This window comes from Emydura macquarii, unplaced genomic scaffold, assembly GCF_026122565.2.
Source record: "Emydura macquarii macquarii isolate MOO-44397 ecotype Brisbane River unplaced genomic scaffold, CSIRO-AGI_Emac_v2 contig_2676, whole genome shotgun sequence".
NCBI lineage: Eukaryota > Metazoa > Chordata > Testudines > Chelidae > Emydura > Emydura macquarii.
The window spans coordinates 7,637,764-7,660,600 of NW_027132813.1; the positions used below are offsets into that span (position 1 = coordinate 7,637,764).

Genomic DNA, 22,837 nt, shown 5'->3' on the forward strand with positions numbered 1-22,837 from the left:
TAATATAGGAACAGCAGAGAGACTGCCAGACCTACTAGTCCCCATTTTTTTTATACAGACAAACCTGCACTAAGGGCCTGTCCTATAAGAAGCAACTTTATGTATTGAGCAGTCTCCTGTCCAGGACAGATCCCACTGCCCATTCGCACCCAGGCTCTCGATCACCTTCCTCTCTAGCAATACATCCCCACTGGCCTTTTTATTCAAATGACAGGCACCAGTATAGATGATTTCTAATGTGACTCATCAGGATGACTGTAATCTTCATCAACTTGCGTGGTCAATACTGTTGTGTTGTTTTTTAAATTTTAAATTACCATGTTTTCTTCAGGGCAATTGACCTTCATTGGGTGCAATGAGGGAAACACGTCAAGACATCCTGCTGGCCATCTTGGAGGAGCTGGAAGAGGGACAGAGAAAGAAATTTAAATTGAAACTCAATAACACTGAACTGAGAAAAAGCTATGCAAACATTCCCAAGGGACATCTTGAGAAAGCTGATGTAACAGACATGGTTGGTCTGCTGATTAAATATTACGAAGAGGAGTATGCTGTGGAGGTCGTGATAAACGTGCTGGATCAAATCAATAATAAAGATCTGGCTGAAAGGTTGAGAAGAAAGTCAGCTGAAGGTGGGTGGTGATTAGGATGATATCTAGCTCCTCTCTGTACATATAGATATAGATGAAAGGTATGTGCTGGATTCTGTGTTTTAGTGCAGTCCATTTGCATCATAGTCCCGGTGCAGAGCGGCCCTGAAGCAACAGGAGATCATCCTGGTGTAAGGTGATCCTTCAAGGGCACAAGGGCCTTTTCCAATATAAACACATAGCAATGTCTATGTTTAAAACACAGATCCCACAAACAAAACCCTTCACTGCACATCCATTTTTCCCCCTGGAGAGAGGATGAGAGAGAGAACAAACATGGGAGATGTTAGTCACCTCTTAGTGTGCTGCTGGAAGGAGCTCTGATGCCATGGTGATGAGGAAAGTATCAGAACTTGCACAGAATGTAATAATGACTCTTAAGCTACATCTGCTCCTGGCTGCTGACAAAGGGAGTGGCTAGGGCTTTCTTGTACCCTAACAATCTCCATTTGGCCACCTTCAAACTCCTTGCTGAATTGCACTATGTGTTTTGTAGACACAGCTTAAGGTCTGGGCCCATATGTCTGTATCATTATAGAGCTATCGTAAGTATGTCATATCATATACTTCGTTGAGAACATGTCCTCCAGGAATCAAGACATGATCAAGTGTCTCTTGTCTTTCAGTATGGAAAACCAGTGCTGTTCCTGCAAATCCCTCTAATATCAGTAAGTCATTGCCCAAGCTGTTTATACACTGGTTCATATTGTTGAAAAACTATATGGGTATCAATCTTTTAAAAATTCTATTTTTGTTTTAACAATGAGGAGCAGCAAAGTGATATGAAATACTATGGAAGATGCTTGGAATGTACTTGAATAGAGTGAAAAGTTCCAGAGGGGGTAGCCGTGTTAGTCTGTAGACAGCAAAAACAACGGGAGTCCTGTGGCACCTTAAAGACTAACAAATTTCTGCGGGCATAAGCTTTCGTGGGCTGCAACCCACTTCGTCAGATGCATGAAGTGGAAACCACAGATAGGAGGTATATATGTATATCTATACATCCAAGGGTAAGAAACATAATGGGGAGGGCAAGTGCTAACAAAGTCAATTCAGTTAGGGTAGATGAGGCCTATTCACCACCATGGATTAGAAGGTGAGAATGTGTGAACAGTGACAATTACTTCTTGTAATGAGAGAACCAATGCAAGTCCCTGTTCAGACCCAGTCTGATTGTGTCAAGTCTGCATATGAGTTCCAGCTCTGCCATGTACATTGGCCAAACTGGACTGTCACTATGCAAAAGAATAAATGGACACAAATCAGACATAAAAAATGGTAACATCCATAAGCCAGTAGGAGAGCACTTCAATCTCCCAGGACATGCATCTGACGAAGTGGGTTGCAGCCCACGAATGCTTATGCCTGCATAAATTTGTTAGTCTTTAAGATGCTACAGGACTCTCATTTTTGTTGCATAGAGTGCAATTCCATTTACAGTAAAGTAAAATGTAAGGCCAGAATGCATCAAAATGTGTAGATCCCAATTTGCATAATTTCCGTTAGACTGAAGTGGTTCGATTGAGACCAAAGTCATTTTGTTTCTGAGAGTTCCACCGGACCCAGACATGTCATATATTTGAACAGTACCGTTTGTGTAGATATAAATCTGAAATGGATTTGGGAAGATGTCCAAATTGTGAGGAAATTGGATCCGCATCTGAGCTTTGCAGATGTAAAATGTTCTCTAAAAAATGACTGCACCTGTCATATTGATATATTTAAGGATAGATTCTTAAATAGACTAGAAGTCTAGTGAACTGTTGTATTCTCTTTTCTAGGCCACAGAATGAACTATGTGGCCTCCGTGAAGGAAAAATTTAGAAGAGTGAAGGATTATAACTCCAGGCCAGGAGAATGGGTATCTTTGGAGGACCGATACACAAAGGTCTTTATAGTAAAAAAATATCATCAAGCGGAAGATAAAGAACACGAGCTACTGTCTAGAGGAAAAAGACACATGGAGATCATGAGGAAGCCGAGCAGCTTTGAGGATTCCCATGTTAATGTGGAACATCTTTTTGATACATTATCAGATGGCATGATAACCAGAAAAGTGATCTTACAAGGAATAGCAGGGATTGGGAAGACAGCTACAGTTGGCAAAATTATGTATGACTGGTCATCTGGGAGACTTTACCAGGGTAGATTTGATTATGTTTTTCATTGGAGCTGCAGGGAGCTGAACCAAAGAACAGAAAAAATAAGCCTAGCTCAATTAATTTTACAAAACTGGGGCCATCCAAAGCCAGAGATAGGGGAAATATTGTCTTGCCCAGATAAAGTCTTGTTCATCATCGATGGCTTTGATGAACTCAGATTTCCGGAGGATTATGATAAAAGTAGAAGCTTATTCGGTGATTTGGACACGCAACACTCAACAGCAGCGGCTGTGGTAGAAAGCCTGCTCAGCAGCAAAAGCCTTTCAGAAGCATGCTTTCTTGTCACAACAAGACCCTCAGCCGTAGGAATGCTGGACACCCATATGAAAGCCGACCTCTGGGCAGAGATCATGGGCTTCTTGGAGGAAGACAGAAAGGAGTTTTTCAAGAAGTTCTTCAAAGATGAAGAGAAAGCAGCCCTTGCCTACAGTTATATCCAAGAAAATGATGTAGTGTTCACCATGTGTTTTGTCCCCCTCATCTGCTGGATTGTCTGTACAACCTTGAGGCTTCAACTAAGGTATAGCGAAGAGTTAATTCAGAGTGTGAGCACAAACACCCAAATATTTACCTATTTTGTGGCCACTTTATTGCAGCCCCGTGGTCACTCACAAACATCCATGCAAAATGTTTTTCATAACCTTGGATCGTTGGCCTATGACGGTGTGAGGAACCAGAAAGTGCTGTTTGATGAGAGCACTCTGAGAAAGTGTAACTTGGAGGTGTCAGAAGGTCCATCAACTTTCCTCACAGAATTGCTACTGGGAGACATTTTTGTGGAAACCATCTACAGTTTTGTCCATTTGACTGTGCAGGAGCTGTTTGCTGCCTTGTTCACCTTCTGGAACAAGGAGGCAGCATTTGAGCTCTTGAAAGAAGCCTTCATGGAGAAGAAAAGCCATTTAAATTTAACTGTTCGCTTTCTGTTTGGACTGAACAATGACAAGGCACTAAAGCCTTTGAAAAAGTACTATGAAACTGGCATGAGCATCTCAAAGGATGAGCTGCTGAAATGGACTAAAAAGGCATTCCTGATTTGCCAAGAACAGGACGATCAGAGCTGTCTCCTTCTGGAGCTGTTGCACTGTTTGTTTGAGATTCAGGATGAGGAGTTTGTCAGAAGTGCTTTGGAGGAGGTCAAGGAAGTGGTCTTCCCTTTCCCGGGGAACGATCTAGGGCAGGATGACCAGCAAGTGATACTGTACAACTTGCAGCATGCCAAGCGATTAAATAAAGTGGAACTGGCCAGTCTGAAGGAGAAACATGTGATCAAACTGGTTCCGTTGCTAGGGAAATGGAAACAGATCCAGTAAGTACAGTCAGTGTGACCAAACTTGAGTGGAGTTCACAAGATTTTGTTCTCACTTGCCTCAGTGTAAACAAGGAGTAACTTCACAGAAGCCAGTGGAGTTATACTGCTGTAAGTGAGATCTGATTTTGGCCCAGTAATGTTGATAAGGTGAAACCCAGGGCAAAGATTGTCCTGAAAAATCCTTGTTACTTGGGGTTATATATGAGCCAGCAAAGAATCTCACAGCATAAGGTGAGTTTTCAGGGTTTGCAGTTAAACAGTGCCTGACCACATCTGGACTCCTTGGGTATGTCCACACTGCCATTGGGAGCATCCAGACAACACGCTAGCTTCGCTTGAGCTCCTGTGCTAAACTTAGCAATGTGGACATTGCTGCACTAGTGGTGGCATGGACAAAGCACCCAAGTCCAAGCCCGCCACTCTTCTGGGTCCATACTTGGGTGACTAGCCCGTGCCACCGCTCTTGTCCCAGTGAAAGCATTTCTATTTTAGCATCCTAGCTCAAGCAGAGCTAGCGTGTGTCTGTCTACCTGGCTAGGAGGCACGCTCCCAGCTGCAGTGTAGACATACTCATTGCAACACAGTAAGCATGGAAAGCATCCGTGTCATTTTCAGCCACTCTTCAAAGAGCTTCATATTAAGACACTTATCTAAACATACTCCGATATCTGCCCTCTTCTTCTCTTCACTTGTCTCCAGTGTTCATCCTTTGTCCCAGCCCAACCAAATCCTCCCTTCTTTCCCAGCCTTACCCTTCTCGCTTCCCAAATCCCATCAGACACTACAACTCCAATGCCTAGCCTCCTGCTCTTTTTCTGCAACCCCGAAGTTCCACTTCCTTCCCCTCTTAATCCATTATCCCCACCAGGATTCCTACCTCTTCTGATCCCATCATGGGGAATCATCAGCTGTGTAGTCTCTCGACTCAACCCAGGTCCAACTGTTAATTAATAAACTAAATATTGCACAGTGCTCCTTCACTCTGATATTTTCTGTATCTGATATAAAACTACTACATATTGTATGCTAGACCTAAACTCCTTGAGAGTCCATTGCAATCATTCCTGTGATAACATCCTCCTCTGTGCTGAAAGATCTTCCCGATTAGCAGAACATCTACTCTTATAGCCTCCTCTACAGACATTAACACTTCTAAATCTGTTTTTCTCCCTGTAGTTTGAATGCCTCTGGAATCTCATTGTCTACAGTACACAAAGTGTGTGCTCAACTTTTATCAAAGCGTAGAATGACCAAACTGCATGTGGCACATGATGAAGAAGGAGGAATGTATTTTACAGTGGAAACAAGCGATGAAGAGGACTCTTGCACGTAAATACAATTATTTGTCTCATTCACTCCAAGAGATAATCTAGAGAGAGAACATTAGCTGCAAATTCTGCGGTATGGCTTATATACACTGTATTGCTTTGGACTATGACTGTAGAATAATATTGTATTTCTATAAAAGGCTGACAGAGCAGGATAGTTTGTGTTCCTTTGATATCTGATGGTAAGAATGTTGAAAGAGAGGCCAGCAACAGTGTACTTTCTAGTTCAGCAGTAGATAATAGGACCTAGCCTTCCCATATGTTATTCCTTTCACACTCATATGGGATACAAGTGATCATGAAATGATAGAGTTCACAATTACAAGGCATGGTATAAGGGCAAACAGCAGAATAAAGACAATGGACTTCAAGAAGGTACAGTTTAGAAAACTCAGATAATTGGTAGATAAGATCTCATGGAAAGCAAGTCAAAGGGGGAAAAAGAGTACAGGAGAGTTGGCAGTTTTTTAAAGAGACATTATTAAGGGCACAAGAGTAACTATCTCAATGCATAGGAAAGATAGAAAGTATGATAAGAGGTTGCCCTGGCCTAAACAGGAGCTCTTCAACAACCTGAAAGTCGGAAGAATCATACAAAAAGTGGAAACTTGGTCAAATTATAAAAGATGAATATAAAAATTAAAACACAAGCATGTAGGGACAAAATTAGAAAGGCCAAGGCAAAAAATGAGATTAAACTAGCTGGGTCATAAAGGGTTACAAGAAAACATTTACAAATACATGAGATGCAAGAGGAAGACCAAGGACAAGTGTTGTCAGTTGTTGGCTGCGTGTGTGTTCTCCCAGTGTGTATGCTGTCCCAGCTCTGCGCAGATACCCGAGACACCAGACCACAACTGGATTATCCAATAAGACCAAAGAGCCGTTTCAGTAACGAAGAAACCAGGCCAGGTTTATTGCCAACAAAGCACAATAAAAAGTTTCTTATGTGCTACAAGTACACTTAATACACATATGCCTGTGACAATGGAACTGGCTCAGTAAACCACAGGACTTTCCATTCCTCACTTGGCCAGACAAAGATACTCCCTTTTGAGACCCTCTTTTACACTGATATAAACAAGTTGTGTATTGCCCCTCAGATTCACAGCCTGACTTCCACTAACTGCTTTATAATAGCAGGGCTTGACTATTACTTTAGCTCAGGCCTCATACCTGGCCTGTTATACTAGGCCTCATGTCTCAGGCTTTCACTTTCTACTTCAACAGGGTAGGCCTATCACACAATGAGGAAGGAAAGATAATAAAAGAATATGCAGGAATGGCCAAAGTGTGAAATATCTTCTTTTTTGTTTGTTTTCAACAAAAAAGTTAGCAGTCATTGGATGACTAATCTAGGGAACATAGGTGTAAATGGGGTGGGATCTCAAGATAAAATAGGAATGAACAAGTTCAGAATTACTTAGACAAGTTAGGCCAGATCTACACTACAGGCCTATTATTGGTATAACTACATTGCTTGGGGTATGAAAAATCTGCACCCCTGAGTGACACAGTTATACCAATCTAACCCCTCATGTAGACATCACTGTGTTGATGGGAGAGCTTCTCCTGTTGACATAACTACCACCTCAGGGAGATGCATTAACTGCAATTGGCATAGTAGCAACTTCACTAAAGCACTAGAGCGATACAGTTGTGCCGCTGTAGGCATGTTTGTGAAGACAAGCCCTTAGATGGGCTTCAAGTCTAAAGAACTCGTAAGGAACTGGAACTTAAGAAACTGACTGAGGAGATCTCTGAGCCATTCGTGATTATTTTTGATAATTTATGGAAGACAGGAAAGATCCCAGAGAACTGGAAAAGGACAAATATAGTGCTAATCATTAAAAAGGAGAATAAGGACAACCCAGGGAATTGTAGATCAATCAGTTTAATTTCAGTACCCAGAAAGATAAATGAACAGATAATCAAGCAATCAATTTGCAAACATCTGAAAGATAATAAGGTGATAAGTAATATTCAGCATGGATTTGTTAAGAACAAACAATGTCAAACTAACCTAATATCCTTCTTTCACAGGGTAACAAGCCTTGTGGATAGGGAGGAAGCAGTAGATGTGGTATATCTTGACATTAGTAAGGCTTTTTATATTGTCTCACATTACCTCATAAAAAAACTAGAGAAATATAACCTAGATGGAGCTACTATAAGGTGGTTGCACAATTGGTTGGAAAAATGTACTCAGAGAGCAGTTATCAGTGGCTCACAATCAAGCTGGAAGGGCATATCAAGTGAAGCTCCACAGGGAACTGTCCTGGGTCTGGTTCTATTTAATATTAGAGAATCATAGAATATTAGAACTGGAAGGGACCTCAGACGTCATCTAGTCCAACTCCCTGCTCAAAGCAGGACTAACCTCAGCTAAATCATCCCAGTCAGGACTTTGTCAAGCCACACCTTAAAAACCTCTAAAGATGGAGATTCCACCACCTCCGCAGGTAACCCATTCCAGTGCTTCACCACCTTCCTAATACAAAACGTTTTCCTAATGTCCAACCTAGACCTCCCCCACTGCAACTTGAGACCATTGTTCCTTGTTCTGTCATCTACTGCCACTGAAAACAGCCTAGCTCCATCCTCCCTGGAACCCCCTTTCAGGTAGATAAAGGCTGCTATCAAATCCCCCCTCATTCTTCTCTTTTGCAGACTAAACAAGCCTAGTTCCCTCAGTCTCTCCTCATAAGTCTTGTGCTTCAGCCCCCTAATAATTTTTGTTGCCCTCCTCTGGACTCTCTCCAACTTGTCCACATCCTTTCTGTAGTGGGGGGCCCAAAACTGGGCACAATACTCCAAATGCGGCCTCACCAATGCCAAATAGAGGGGAATAATCATTTCCCTGGATCTGCTGGCAATGCTCCTACTAATGCAGCCCAATATGCTATTAGCCTTCTTGGCAACCAGGGCACACTGCTGACTCATATCCACCTTCTTATCCACTGTAACCCCCAGGTCATTTTCTGCAGAACTGCTGCCTAGCTTGTTGGTCCCCAGTCTGTAGCTGTGCATGGGATTCTTCCTTCCTAAGTGGAGACTCTGCACTTTTCTTTGTTGAACCTCATTAGATTTCTTTTGGCACAATCCTCCAGTTTGTTTAGGTCCTTCTGTATCCTATCCCTATCTTCCAGGGTATCTACCACTTCCCCTAACTCAGCTGCAAACTTGCTGAGGGTGCAATCTACCCCATCATCCCGATCATTAATGAAGATGTTGAACAAAACTGGCCCCAGGACCGACCCCTGGGGCACTCTGCTTCTGACTGGCTGCCAGCTAGACATGGAACCATTGATCACTACCCGTTGAGCCTGATGATCTAGCCAGTTCTCTATCCATTTTATAGTCCATTCATCCAACTCATACATTTTTAACTTGCTGATAAGAATACTGTGGGAGACTGTATCAAAAGCGCTGCTAAAGTCAATGTATATCACATCCACTGCTTTCCCCACATCCACAGAGCCAATCACCTCTTCATAGAAGGCAATCAGGTTGGTCAGGCATGACTTGCCCTTGGTGAATCCATGTTGACTGTTCCTAATCATCTTTCTCTCTCCAAGTGCCTTAAAATGGATTCCTTGAGGACCTGCTCCATGATTTTTCTAGGGATTGAGGTGAGGCTGACCGGTCTGTAGTTCCCTGGATCCTCTTTCTTCCCTTTCTTGAAGATGGGCACTATATTTGCCTTTTTCCAATCATCAGAGACCTCCCCCAGTTGCCACGAGCTTTCAAAAATAATAGCCAATGGCTCTGAAATCACATCAGCCAACTCCCTCAGCACCCTCGTATGCAGTGCATCTAGCCCCATGGACTTGTGTATGTCCAATCTTTCTAAATAGTCCTGAACCGGTTCCTTCAGCACTGAGGGATGTTCACCTCCTCCCCATTCTGTGCTGCCTAGTGCAGTCGTCTGGGAGCTGACCTTGTCTGTGAAGACAGAGGCAAAAAAGGCATTGAGTACCTCAGCTTTCTCCACATCCTCTGTCACTAGGTTGTCTCCCCCATTCTGTAAGGGGCCCACACTTTACCTAATCTTCCTGTTGTTGGTAATATGCCTGTAGAAACCCTTCTTGTTCCCTTTCACGTCCCTTGCTAGCTGCAACTCCAATTGCGCTTTGGCCTTCCTGATTTCATTCCTGCATGTTCAAACAGTATTTTTATAATCCTCCCTAGTCATCTGACCAAGCTTCCACTTCTTGTAAGCTTCTTTTTTTGTGTTTAAACTCACCAAAGAGTTATTTGTTAAACCAAGCTGGGCGCCTACCATATTTGCTATTCTTTCTGCACATCGGGATGGTTTGTTCCTGCGCCCTCAATAAGGTTTCTTTTAAATACAGCCAGCTTCTTCGATTCCTTTCCCCCTCATATTAGCCTCCTAGGGAATCCTGCCCATCAGCTCCCTGAGGGAGTCAAAGTCTGCTTTTCTGACGTCCATGGTCCGTATCCTGCTTTGCTCCTTTTTTCAGGATCCTGAACTTGGCCATCTCACGGTCACAGTTGCCTAGGTTGCTACCCACTTCTGCTTCCCCTACCAAATCTTCCCTGTTTGTGAGCAGCAGGTCAAGAGAAGCATGGCCCCTAGTTGGTTGCTCCAGCACTTGCACCAGGAAGTTGTCTGTAAAACTTTCCAAAAACTTCCTGGATTATTTGTGCTCTACTGTATTGCTCTTTCAGCAGATGTCAGGGTGATTGAAGTCCCCCATGAGAACCAGGTCCTGTGAACTGGAAACTTTCCCTAGTTGACTGAAGAAAGCCTCATCTACCTCGTCCTTCTGATCTGGTGATCTATAACAGACACCCACCACGACCTCACCCTTATTGTTCTTGCTTCTAACCTTAACCCAGAGACTCTCAACTGGCTTATCTCCAGTTTCATACTGGAGCTCAGAGCAATCATAGTGCTCTCTTACGTACAGTACAACTCCTCCACCCTTTCGCCCCTGTCTGTCCTTCCTGAACAGTTTATACCCATCCATGAGAGTGCTCCAGTCATGTGACTTACCCCACCAAGTCTCGGTTATTCCAATCATATCGTAGTTTCTTGACTGTGCCAGGACTTCCAATTCCTCCAGCTTGTTTCCCAGGCTTCTTGCATTTGTGTATAGGCACTTGAGATAACTGGCCGATTGCCCTACTTTCTCAGTGCAATTCTGTAGGCCCCCACTGTTGCACCCTCCTCCTTCTGCTTCCTCTTGGTGTCCCACTTACCCTCGGGCTTAGGTCCCCGTCCCCCATCGAACCTAGTTTAAAGCCCTCCTAACTAGGTTAGCCAGCTTGTCTGCGAAGATACTCTTCCCTCGCTTCATTAGGTGACGCCCGTCTCTTCCTAGTAATCCTTCTTCCTGGAAAAACATCCCATGATCGAAGAATCCAAAGCCCCCTCTCCGACACCACCCGTGTAACCACGCATTTACTTCTGCAGTGCGATGGTGCCTACCTGGCCTTTTCCTTCAACGGGGAGGATGGATGAGAACACCACTTGCGCCTCAAACTCCTTTGTCCTTCTTCCCAGAGCCATATAGTGTGCAGTTATCCGCTCAGGGCCGTTCTTGGCAGTGTCATTGGCTCCCACGTGGAGAAGTAGGAAGGGGTAGCGGTCTGAGGGCTTGATGAGTCTCGGCAGTCTCTCCGTCACATCCTGAATCCTCCAGGCAAGCAGCACACTTCTCTAGTTTCCCAGTCCAGATGGCAGATGGATGACTCCATCCCCCTTAGGAAAGAGTCCCTGACCACCACCACCCTTCTCAGCCTCTTGGGAGTGGTGGTCATGGAACCCCCATCCCTAGGGCAATGCATCCCATGCCTTCTGATCAACAGGGTCTCCTTCTGATCCATTCCCTCTGGTGAGTCTTCCAAATCGTCTTCCACCATAGTACCTGTGCAGAGAGCCTGAAAACGATTTCTTACCTCTATTTGCATGGTGGGCATATAGGTTCTCTTTCTTCGAGAGGTCACATGCTGCCAATTTTCTTCATAAATTATTTGAATAATGTCATAAAGAGTACAGTTATAAAATTTATGGACATTATCAAGCTGGGAGGGGTGCAAGTGCTTTGGAGGACAGATTTAGAATTCAAAATGATCTTGACAAACTGAAGAAATGGTCTGAAATAAATAGAATGAAATTCAATAAAGACAAATACAAAGAACTACATTTATGCAGGAATAATTAACTATACCAATATAGAAGGGGAAATGATTTCCTAGGAAGGAGTACTGCAGAAAAGGATCTGAGTGTCATAGTAGACTAAACTAAATATGGGACAACACTATAATACTCTTGCAAAAAAAGTGAACGTCATTTTGGAATATATTAGCAGGACTGTTTTAAGCAAGATATGAGAAATAATTCTTCCACTCAGCACTGATAAGGCCTCAGCTGGAGTATTGTGTCCAGTTTTAGACACCATACTTTGGGGAAGATGTGGACAAATTAGAAAAAGTCCAGGCAAGAGCAACAAAAAAGATTAAAGGTCTAGAAAACACCACCTATGAGGAAAGATTGAAAAAATTGGGTTTGTTTAGTCTGGAGAAGACAAGACTGAGGGGGGACATAATAGTCTTCAAGTACATAAAAGGTTGTTATAAAAAGGAGGGTGATAAATTGTTCTTCTTAGCCACTGGGGTCAGGACAAGAAGTAAGGGGTTAGTAAATAAGTAGGTTTAGACAAGAGAGATTTAGATTAGACATTATGGGAAACTTCCTAACTGCCAGGGTAGTTAAGCTCTGGAACAAATTGTGTAGGGAGATTGTGAAATCCCCATCATTGGAGGTTTTTAAGAACAAATTAGACAAATAGCTGTCTGGGATGATCTAGATAAGACTTAGTCCTGCCTCAGTGCAGGAGACGGCACTAGATGACCTATTGAGCTATCTTCCAGTCCTACATTTCTGTGATTCTCTGATAAACTTACCTCTATGCAAAGGGCCAGACCTACAATAGTGCATCACGTAATTCCACTTAAGCCCTATTTTGGGGATTTATGTAGGATTTACTTGAGGTGTAGACCTTATGCTGGCCTTCTGCATGGTGGAGAATTTCACCCCAGTGAACTCCTGAGTTCTGATCCCAGCTTTGCTGCTGACTCACTGTGGGGGGCCCTGGGCAAGTTCTTAGCTTCGCTGTCTCCATTTTGATTTGTCTGTAATGTATCATCTGTTGTGAAGATTAATTCATGATAATGCCTGTGAAGTGCATTCGTGATGGAAAGCTCCATACATGTTATCATCATCTCTATATTTTAATGAGACGCCTAGTTCATGACAAAGTTTATCAGCCATTACAGCCAGTTGACATACATCAGCCAGTTGACAACCCCATCTTAATTCTACCAATGCACCACAGCTTGATGAGGCTCAGCATTTTTTATGGCTATCCTCAAATGCAAGGTGCCCTAGTAGGATAGAGCTGCTGCATTATAGCTTGCCACATGTTCACTCAGCCAGCGAAATCTCCACCCTGTGCAGGGAGCCAGCACAAATCCTGTGTACCTCTTCATTCCCATACACAGCAGTGAATTTCATGCCTAGTGAGCGTTGCTCTTATCAAGATCATGGAGATGTTTTGAATAGCAGAGCAATGTAAATAATCATAGAACCATAGGATTAGAAGGGACCTCACAGGTCATCTAGTCTAACCCCCTGCCAAGATGCAGGATTTGTTGTATTAAAAAAACCTGTTATTTTAATTCATCATTTTGTTTTATTGTCTTCGTAGTGAATGCATGTGATAGTGTTAGAGGTGATCTGCTTGAAAAGGAAAAGAAAATTGGACTTGTGTCCTTTTTTGCCCACTGTTTTTTCAAAAAAGTGCAGTTAGATTTTTTCCTATGTTTGCATTTAATTTGGAAACATCCAAGTACCAAGTCTAATCTTCTCAGATTTTAGCAGATGACTCACTGGAGATCTCAGAGATATGGATTGTGATTCCTTTCAGCCCTTGTTTGGTGGGACTAGAGTATTAACAAAGAGAAGCTTTCTCCCGCATGTGTCTCTAGGGTTTGAGTTAATTAGCTGCTAGTTAAAATGCTGTACTTTTATTAACCTGAATTTAAAAAAAAAGGCCACTTCCTCTCTTGATGCTCAATGAGTTTTCACTTGCCTGGTGTCTTTAATGTCATAAGGCTAACAGTTCTCCAGCTGACCATAGAATCTTAGAGGAAGAATTGGGAAGACAAGATCTGAATGTTTGATGTCATAACAGAAAAAAAAATGGACCTCTTTCATACATTAAAGAATTTTTTTTTAAAGGCCACTAGCCTAATTTCCCCCCTTCCTATTCCTTTGCTGGTCACCTCTGAGCAGTAAAACCATTCAATTTCAGATCATCCACATGAAGACCATACTGGTTTTGGCCTGACATGTCATTTTTGTTTTCCTGCTCTGTCAAAATCTCTAAGTAAAGTGATATCATTCTATTTGCAGAATAACTTTAGATGACCTTCCTGAAGACACTGCCATTTCAATTTGTGATAATGTTATTCCAGCTCACCCTGGAATAGTCGCCCTTGATGTGAATGGAATTCGGGGAAGAGATGCATTCATAAATTGCCTGAAGTACACTCTTCGGGACTCGGACTGCAGACTGGAATCAGTGGGGTAAATGGACACTTGTCATTTCAAATTATCAGACAGACTCACCAGTTCTCAGGAGACTTGCCATATTCTTCCTCTCACAGAAACTGGGCCAAGTTCTTCCTGATGACATGCATCCATTTATTTCAATTTCATACTTCAGGACATAGGCAGGTCATATTGTGAGGGTCAGAAAGGTGTTTACGGGTGATGTGAATCAATATTCTTTTCTTCCAAGCTTCAACATTGAAAACCCCAGACTCCAGGCTTTCCAGGATATCTGCCAGCATCTTGCTACTCGTCACAGCCCGAGTAAATTCCTCTTATTTCGAAGGCATAATGAGGATGAAATACACTTTGGGTATGAGGCAAAGGATGAGGAGAACAGTGGCAACAGGTACATATTAATTGATTCTTTTTCCTTTGTCTCATATTGAAATAATATGTAGTATGGGGGAGTGCCACAGGGACCTCAAGCAGTGGGTCTAGCTTTAATAAAACAGTGTCACAGGGGCTTTCTGTATAGAGGATTTATATGTATTTTCATCCTTCCCTGAACTGAGAAAGGACATAGCCAAAGCCTTTAAAAAAAAAAAAAGGGAGAAAAACTTAGGTTTCATCACCAGTGTGCAATCTTCTCAGGCTGGTCTCAGCACATGAGGGTTAACTGTCCCAGCATCCAGATTCAGAGGGCCTGTAGCATTCAGCATGTAAATTGATTGCCTAAACGTTCCAGTGTACTGCTCTCAACTTCCTGGTCTGATTTATCCTGGTTTTAGTTCAGAAGGTACCAGTCCCAGTTCACAGACTTCAGCCTGACCAGCATACATAAAGCTCCCCTTTTTCAGAATACAACATACTCTTAAACTCAGGAACGCTGTTTTTATCTGGCCCTTCCCCTGCCCTGATGGGCCCAGTCTCCACCTTCCCAACCAAACTTCGCATTCTTTTTTTCAGGATCAAATCAGGGCAATTCATTCCTACTTTTGCTGGCTTGTTGTCATGGCAACCCCTATAATTTCCAGGTCTCAGCACTCTTTGAGATTCTGGAACTCATTTAATTCCCAAAGAAAGGGAAAAAGGAACTAGAACAGGAAAATGCTGCAGAATGAGGGGACTGGAGGGTGAGACAAGACAGTCTCTCAAACACCATTTGTATCCATTTACTCATCCAGTCACACCACATGCAACACAAGCATTTTATAAACTACAGAAGCTTCTGAAAGGTAAGGAGGAAAAAACCTCCCCTAATTTGTACAACCCCACAAGGCCCCAGACCACTTTGTCACAGGAAAGCATGGGGGAGATTATGGACCAAAGTATACCTGGTGGTGAAGATGCGGTTCCAGCAAAGCCAATGGAGTTATGTCCATTTGCACAAAGGTTGAATGTGATCTTTTGACTCCACTGGCATTTTCAGGGAGTGTATTTACCATCCACATATCTTCATGGTATGAAGAGGCAGTAGCCTCTTCATAGGTGCAACTCAGTTTCCATTATAAGCCATATTTTGGTCCAGCCATTAAATCCACAAAAAATAAATATCGCCTTCAAAATGAGCGCCTGTGATATGCTTTTTCTACCAGATTTGAAGTAAATGGGAGAAGGGGTTCAATAATAAGGAGACATTAAAACTAGAAGTGTTTAGTAGAGTTCAGAAAGTCTTATGCTTTCTCCCAATAAGTATCATATAAAATGGAAGGGCGGGAGAACTACTTTATAGAGGTGCTCAAAACCCAAAAAAACCAGTTGATTATTTTATTTTATTTTTTTATATTTTTTTTGTTGTCAAATTTCAACCAGTTCTGCTAGTTTAGGTGAATCCATTAATCAAAATCCAATGTGCAGACCCAAAGTTATCAACATTTAAAATAGTAATGTCAGAATGGCATGTTGGATATGACAGGCTTAAAGTAGGGTGCCTGCAAACCTAAGCTTTCACTCACAAGCTCTAGACCTTGCAAAGATAAAACCTCAGAATGTAAACTGATTGTTAGAGGAACTTGTCAGTGGAGCATGGAGATTTTTTCATTTGCACTGCATTCATTATAGAAGCTGTTTGTAAAGTAATCATGTTAAAAAAAAAAAAAAACCCAAAAGATATTTATCCAAGTTAGAAAATGTTGCTAATGTCTTTCATTTTGGATGAAGTCTAGCCTGAGAACATCAAGTGGGAGACAATTAAGGTTTTTGGAGTCAACTAGTTGAGATGTGGTGCATAGAACCAGATTTCTGAACTTCACAGTCACATTTGAAAGGTTAAACATTAAAATAAAAAATGCCCGACCAGCACAATTGGTCTACAATGATCTTCGTTAGGATCTTCAGAGGCTCTAGCAAACCTTAGTTCAACAGAGTGCTAATGAGCTTTGCCAGACAGTTCCCCAATACAACCACCAACCCATGCAAAGTAAATTCTTAATTAACACACTCTCTTCTCATGGACCTTCCATAGCATTAGCACATCTCCTAAGACAGTATGTAACCCACCCTCACTCAGTGAGTTGCTTTGTCCCCCTTTAGTGGTGGCTGCCACATAGCCAGATTGAGGAGCCTGCTACATCCTGGGCTAACAGAGCCAGGTCTTTTAGCTCAGGCGACAAAGCTCATGTTTGCAAGATCCAGAGTATGTTTGTTTGATCCTTGCTTCTGATGATCCACCAGGGGCACAGCATTAGCACTGTCTTCCCAAGCACTGGAGGTGCAGATTAGGCTCCTAAAGCACTTGAGGTATTGACACACTTACCCAGGAACTTATATGTACTTTCAACTTTAACTTCATCCTAACTACATGGGGTTGTTTGATTGGTTTTTGATCTAGGAATACATAAATATAGATGATCTAGAGAGATCAGAAACATGGGCAAAACACAACCAAGTGAGATTCTATTTATAAAAAATACAAATGAATACATCTGGGAGGAATAATCTGAAACAAAGATATTCAATGGGAGGGAAATGGTAATGCTTAAAGAGACTTGAGAGGGAAAGGGGAGCAATTTAGACATGAATTTTCAATGTGATATACGAGAAAAGAGCAGTGAGATTTTGGGGTTGTGTACACAGAGGCATCATATCCCAGGATTTTCAGACGCTGAGCTTGTTTAGATTTGTAGCTTGAGTCAATGTAAGGTTACTGTTATTAATAACAGTTGATAACATAATGGCATTTCTATTGCTCATTTCACAAGATTATCTCAGAGTGATTAATTAATATGGTAACCACTCCAGAAGAATAAATGTTAAAAGTCATGTGGTAATTCTTATAGCACCTCTCTTCCATAGTTATAATGTAATCTTTTTCACTTTTGTTTATCCAGACTCCGAAAGAAAAAGAAGAATGAAAAGAGAAAGGGAAAGAGCGGGGCACAGAAAAAGTGCTTTCCCTTGGCATGTTTAATAAGGAAAGAGAGAGAGAAAAAGAAAAAGGACTGCAAGTAAATATTCCCGTCCCTTTTTTCATGGCTATTCCTTGAAATATTTTCATTAGTTGAGTGTAATAAGAAAGAAGTTCTTGAATATATTTACCCATAAAGGGACAGATCCAAATGAGAATAAATGATATACTGTTGTAAGGAAAATATAAACTATAGAAAGACCCGAATCAAAATCCATGAATGAACTTCAAGGAATTTCAGATCTGGTTCCAAACTTCATGGTTTGTCCCCATTGCTATATTAAGCCAAACCTCTAAACCCAGGATCTGCAATCCCACAAACTTTGGGAAAATCTAGATCCAAATTTTGCAGTTCAGTCCCATCTCTGAAATAGTGGCAAAATGTATCTATAGTTGTTTTCCTTGGTCAGCTTATTATTATTTTTTTGCAGTAGTGCCCATGATGTACTAGGTAGAGCTGGAAGGAATTGTTTGAACAACTTTTTTTTGGTGGAAAATACACATTCAGAGACACCGAAATATTTCACCAATTCATTCTGGCATATTTTGTTTCAACATTTGCTAAACAAAATGTTTACATTTTTTTGGTTTAAAACAACTTTTCAATTAAAATTTCCTTTTTAATATTTTAAATATATTAAATGCTCAAAAACTAAACAAAATATTTCATTTTGGGTTGAATGAAACCCCAAATAATAGTTCAATCTGAAATAATTTTTTTCCAGCTTTTCAGTTTGTTAAAATTTTGTTTTTAGCTCTACCAGAAACCAACACCCTGCCCCCCCCCCCCCCCCCCAGTTTTTTGGAAATGCCAGTGAACCAAAAACTCCATTATTCTCCCAGCTCTTGTGCTAAGTGTTTTCTAGACCTACAAGAAGGGACAGCCCCTGTCCCAAGGATCTCACAGACTAAGGGCAGACAAATAAGTAGACAGAGGTCAGGGAAGGGGGACAAAAAAACAGATTTTCTATACAAATCAATAAGATTTGTTAAACTGGTGTGTTTTAAGAGGAATTTGGAAGTGGAGAGGGCAGGGGCCTAGCATGAGTTCAGGGAAACTGAATGACATGGAGGTGATTGTTTGAGGTGCAGGGACAAAGGCAGTTTAATTAGTGAAGTGGATGGAACAGAGACAATGATGCATATCTTGACAAGAGAGGGCCCGAAAGATCATGCATCATGTTGACTCTTCTTGAGACTTCCTATATGGATTCTCTTCCTGACTCTGCTACTATCTGTATGACTGTGGGCTTTCACTTATGCCCAAATTTTCAGAAGTGTCCTTTAGTTTCTGGATGCTCAGTTTTTGGGTACTCCGCTTGAGACACCTACAGGCCTGATTTTCAGAGGAACCAAACGCCTACAACTCCAGTTGATGTGAATGAGAGCTTTGGGGGGCTCAGCTGCTCTGAAAACCCAGCTCTAAGTGTTCCAGGTTGGGCACCCAAAACAAATGGCCACTTCTGAACATTTTGGCCGTAACTGTTTTGTGCCTCTGTTTCACCAGCTAGAATGCACTTTGGCAGGGTGTTTAGAAATCCTCAGATGGAAAGTGCTACTGGTGGTAAAAGTGTCATTGTTTCTATTTATTGTTATATCTTTTATTGTTAAAATCTGCTTTTTCCACTAGTGCTATCCTCTGCTGTCTCCCTCAAGAGTATTTTCTCGACCTCACCATGTGGGTCGCCTCCACATTCACTCCGTTAGCCCTGTGCCTGGATGATAATTCCATGGATGATGAGCTGATGAAATCACTATGCGAGAATCTGAACAGTATTGAGTATCAGCTTCAGTCACTGAGGTAAACAGAATCTTCTAAAGCATCTTCCTGGTGTCTGGGATAGGAACATAGGAATCTGCCAGAATTGCCAGAATCCGTCTAGTTCTCCATTTGGTTCAGTATCCTGTGTGACAGTGGCCAGTACTAGATGCTTCTGAGGGCTGAAGATTACACCAGCTGAGAGTCTAGCCCCCAGTTTGACTTTCCTAAAAGTCTTATGCAGTAAATACTCACCAGTGGGAATGGTAGGGGGGTCTAGAAAATGTGTCCACGTAAGTAAAAAATATTTGCTTCAGCAGTCTCCCTCTCCCATTTGAAGTTGGACTCTTTGTCTGTCTATAGCTGCGTTTCAATGGAGGGCTTGTTTAATCTTTTCTCCTTGTATCTTTCTTTTTAAAGCCTTCAGTCTAACAGCATAACCCAGGAGAGCATAGCTAATATCTGTTCACTGTTCCACTGCAACATGGCGGTCTCCCTGAGTCTGGAGAGCAACCCTGTGGGGGATGAAGGAGTCAAAATACTTGTGGCGTGTCTGAAGAATAAAGGTTGCTGTCTAGAAAAACTGAGGTACAGTTAGAGAGAGATGCTCTGGTGTAACTGTTGATATAGAAAACAGGGCCCTATAACTAGCACTTACGATGGTATCCACTGGCTTCAAAGCACAGTTACTATCATAGCCCTGGTCCTGCAGACATTTATGCTTGACTTTAAAACGGCAAGTAGTGCCAACCACTTAAATGGGATTGCTCTTGGTAGTCAAATTAAGCATGTGTCTGTGGCCTGATCTACGTTAGAAAATTGTTGGCTTAACTACATATTTCAGGGGTATGAAAAATCCATGCCCCTGGGTGACGTAATTAAGCCGACCTAACCCCCCGGTGTAGACAGCGCTAGGTGGATGGAAGAATTTTTCCATCGACCTAACTACCGCCTCTCAGGGAGGCAGATTAACTACAGCGATGGGAGACTCCCTCCTGGGGGTTTAGGTAGTGTCTACTCTGAGTACCCTCAGTGTGTGCAGGATTGGGGCAACAGTCTAAGAAATGAAGGGTGGGATGATGGCTTGATGGCCAGCAGAGAATTCACTGTGTGCACAGGAACTTTTGGCTGGTCAAAGCTGCCTCCCTCACAGTGGCAGAAAGGTTCTGGGGATAGAGCATGGGTGGGATGGGGCGGGGAAGGCATGGCAGAATGGAGCGCTTCTCCATCCAGTCCTCTGAGACCTGAGTGAGAAGACACACATCAGTCCAATCTTTTTTTTCACGGTTATTTCAGCTTATCAAGTGCTGCCCTCACCGAAGACTGTGTCCCTGCCCTGACCTCTCTGTTTTCCCAGAAGAACACCCTGATTTGGCTTGACCTGAGCTTTAATAACCTCAGAGATGGTGGAGTGAAAGCCTTGTGCTCTGCCCTGAAAAATAAGGAGAAGCGTCTTGAGCAGCTAAAGTACGTCCAGGCTCCATTCTTTTTTCCTTGTCATTTTGTCGCTGCCCTAAATGTCCGGTGTGGGCTGTTTACCAAGTGGTAAAGCACTCGGTAATTATTCATTTTCATGCTGATTTCAGACAGCAGTTAGGTTTTCAAACTCTGATTCTGAGCCTTTCCTTTTCTCCCTGTTGCATAGCCTTAGCTGCAGTGACATCACTAATGACTGTGAGCAGGAGCTCATCCAATTAATCGAAACCACCCGCTCTCTGAAAAACCTGGGCTTGGATAATAATGAGTTCACATCCACCTGCAAGGCCCACATCTATGATGTATGGGACAAGTATCATGATGATGAGGAGTAGAAAGAGGAAGAGTGACTAAGTCAGTCACAGGCACTCCACTCAATTCTCAATTCTCTACTGTGAAGGTAGGTGCAGAACTTGGGAACTTCAGTGTGTTACATGAATATGGTGCTAATGAAAGGTACCACAATTAAACTACTGGGATATTTACAGTAAATTCGTTACATACACAAGTGGAACAAAGGATGCAGCAGTGCAACCATTGCGTGTACTGCTCAGCCCATGGGCTTCAGCCCTGAAATGGACAGAGCACTTCTAAGGATGAGATGGTTACAGTCTCCATGCTCACTCAGCCCTGGGCTTTTCTGATGAGACTGGCATAAAGGGTGCCAAGCATCAGTGATGGCATAAAGGATGAAGGGGGCAAGAGGAAACCGAACTACACAGGTCCAGAAATTGAAAACTTGAATTTTAGAAGTGACCCTTTTCAAGAATAAGAAGTGTCCTGACATTTACAGAAGGCAACTTTACAAAATATAGTCACCTCAGATCTGCAACATGGTGGTTGTTCGTCATGCTAGAAGAAATAAAGGGAAATAACTCTTGCTTGTGAGTAAATGTTTTCTGGTTCTTGTCTAATACTGAACAGTACAGAGTAGTACAAATAGGACGAAAATTAAAGGATTATGAGAGACATCACCTGTTTAGTGTCCAAATTCCAGATTATGAGCTGGCTGTGGCAGGGACTGTCTCTGTGTCGTTTGTTCACACAGTGTCTAATACACAGGAACCTGATTCCTCAAAGAGGAGCTTCGGTGCTTCTGCACTAGAAATAATAATATAGCCATGCAATGATCAGTTATTCAATGTTTTAATGCAAGGATCAGGCCTGGATCAGGCCTCTCTTTGTATATTCCATGCATGTCCTTACTCTGTGTGTGTGATCCAAACACTCCACTATTACCCACACGGGACCAAAGGAGTGGAAAAATCTGGTCCTTTGAGACTAAAATAACAGGCCTCCTCTTCCCCTCCCTCCGACCTCACAAAATCCTCTGTGAACAAACCATGTGGGGCATATGGCATCCATGGCGTTGCTGGAACGTGAGTTGTGGGACTCTTTGCTGCTTGGTTCCTTTAGAAGCCTGTGAAGATTTCTCACAGGAAGATAATTCTGCGACTCTCAGGGCTAATTTATGCAAACCCCTGCACTGTGCTTTTGGCCATTCCCCTAGGTCTCTATTAGGCCAGGAATAAGTAGTAAGGCCCTTTAGAGATCCATGCTGCCACAGGGATCAGGGTCTCACCTTCCCAGACTGCCAATAGGATTTCTCTGCAAATCATAGGCCATCCAGGGGGTAAGATGGCCAAACTTGCCTCACCTTGAGCTCATGATGCAGAATAAACTCTGTAATCAGCACAGTTGAAGGTCTTCCTCTCTGTGTTTGGCTCGGTAGTTGTGTTTTCTCAGTATGGCCTGGTCTAGGCCTGGATTTTTGTCAGTTGTGCAAGTTAAGAAATACCAATGGTCAAAGCTTTTTTTTTTTTTCTAGATAATTTTAGATTCCTTGGGATTCTCTACTCCGTGAGCATTTCATGTACCATGTGCTGGGGGATTCCATCCTTATTAAACTTAAACTGGCTCTTTATTAGAACAACTGTTTACAGAACTACTCCAGCCACACTTTGACATTCCTAGCCATGTGCACACAGAACAACCTCCCAGTTTCTCCTCCACATTCTTCTCTCCTGCAACCCCTGCTCTTCCCTCCATGGTCCATACATCTTGCTACAATGAGAACTATAGAGTCCAGGGCCAGAAAGGACCTGATCATCTAGTCTGGCCTCCCATATAACATAGGTCATAGAATTTCACTCAGTGATT

The 22,837-nt window shown here is 42.5% G+C and overlaps 1 protein-coding gene across 3 annotated transcripts in view; it reads left to right on the forward strand.

The window, feature by feature from the left end:
- The window catches only part of LOC137164486 (NACHT, LRR and PYD domains-containing protein 3-like), a 28,570-nt gene extending 7,013 nt beyond the window's left edge, over positions 1–21,557 (forward strand). For 2 of the 3 annotated variants that reach the window (XM_067565385.1, XM_067565384.1), the window contains exons 2-12: positions 332–632; positions 1,277–1,318; positions 2,432–4,121; positions 5,301–5,453; positions 13,896–14,069; positions 14,284–14,442; positions 17,366–17,482; positions 19,073–19,243; positions 19,622–19,789; positions 20,498–20,668; positions 20,847–21,557. In XM_067565385.1, coding sequence (XP_067421486.1) covers positions 356–632; positions 1,277–1,318; positions 2,432–4,121; positions 5,301–5,453; positions 13,896–14,069; positions 14,284–14,442; positions 17,366–17,482; positions 19,073–19,243; positions 19,622–19,789; positions 20,498–20,668; positions 20,847–21,012 — 3,288 coding nt within the window. In that variant the 5' untranslated portion in view covers positions 332–355 and the 3' untranslated portion in view covers positions 21,013–21,557. Of the gene's footprint in view, positions 1–331; positions 633–1,119; positions 1,196–1,276; positions 1,319–2,431; positions 4,122–5,300; positions 5,454–13,895; positions 14,070–14,283; positions 14,443–17,365; positions 17,483–19,072; positions 19,244–19,621; positions 19,790–20,497; positions 20,669–20,846 lie in introns of those variants that run through there. The other variant, XM_067565386.1, reaches the window with a different exon arrangement.
- Positions 21,558–22,837: the final 1,280 nt, after the last annotated feature.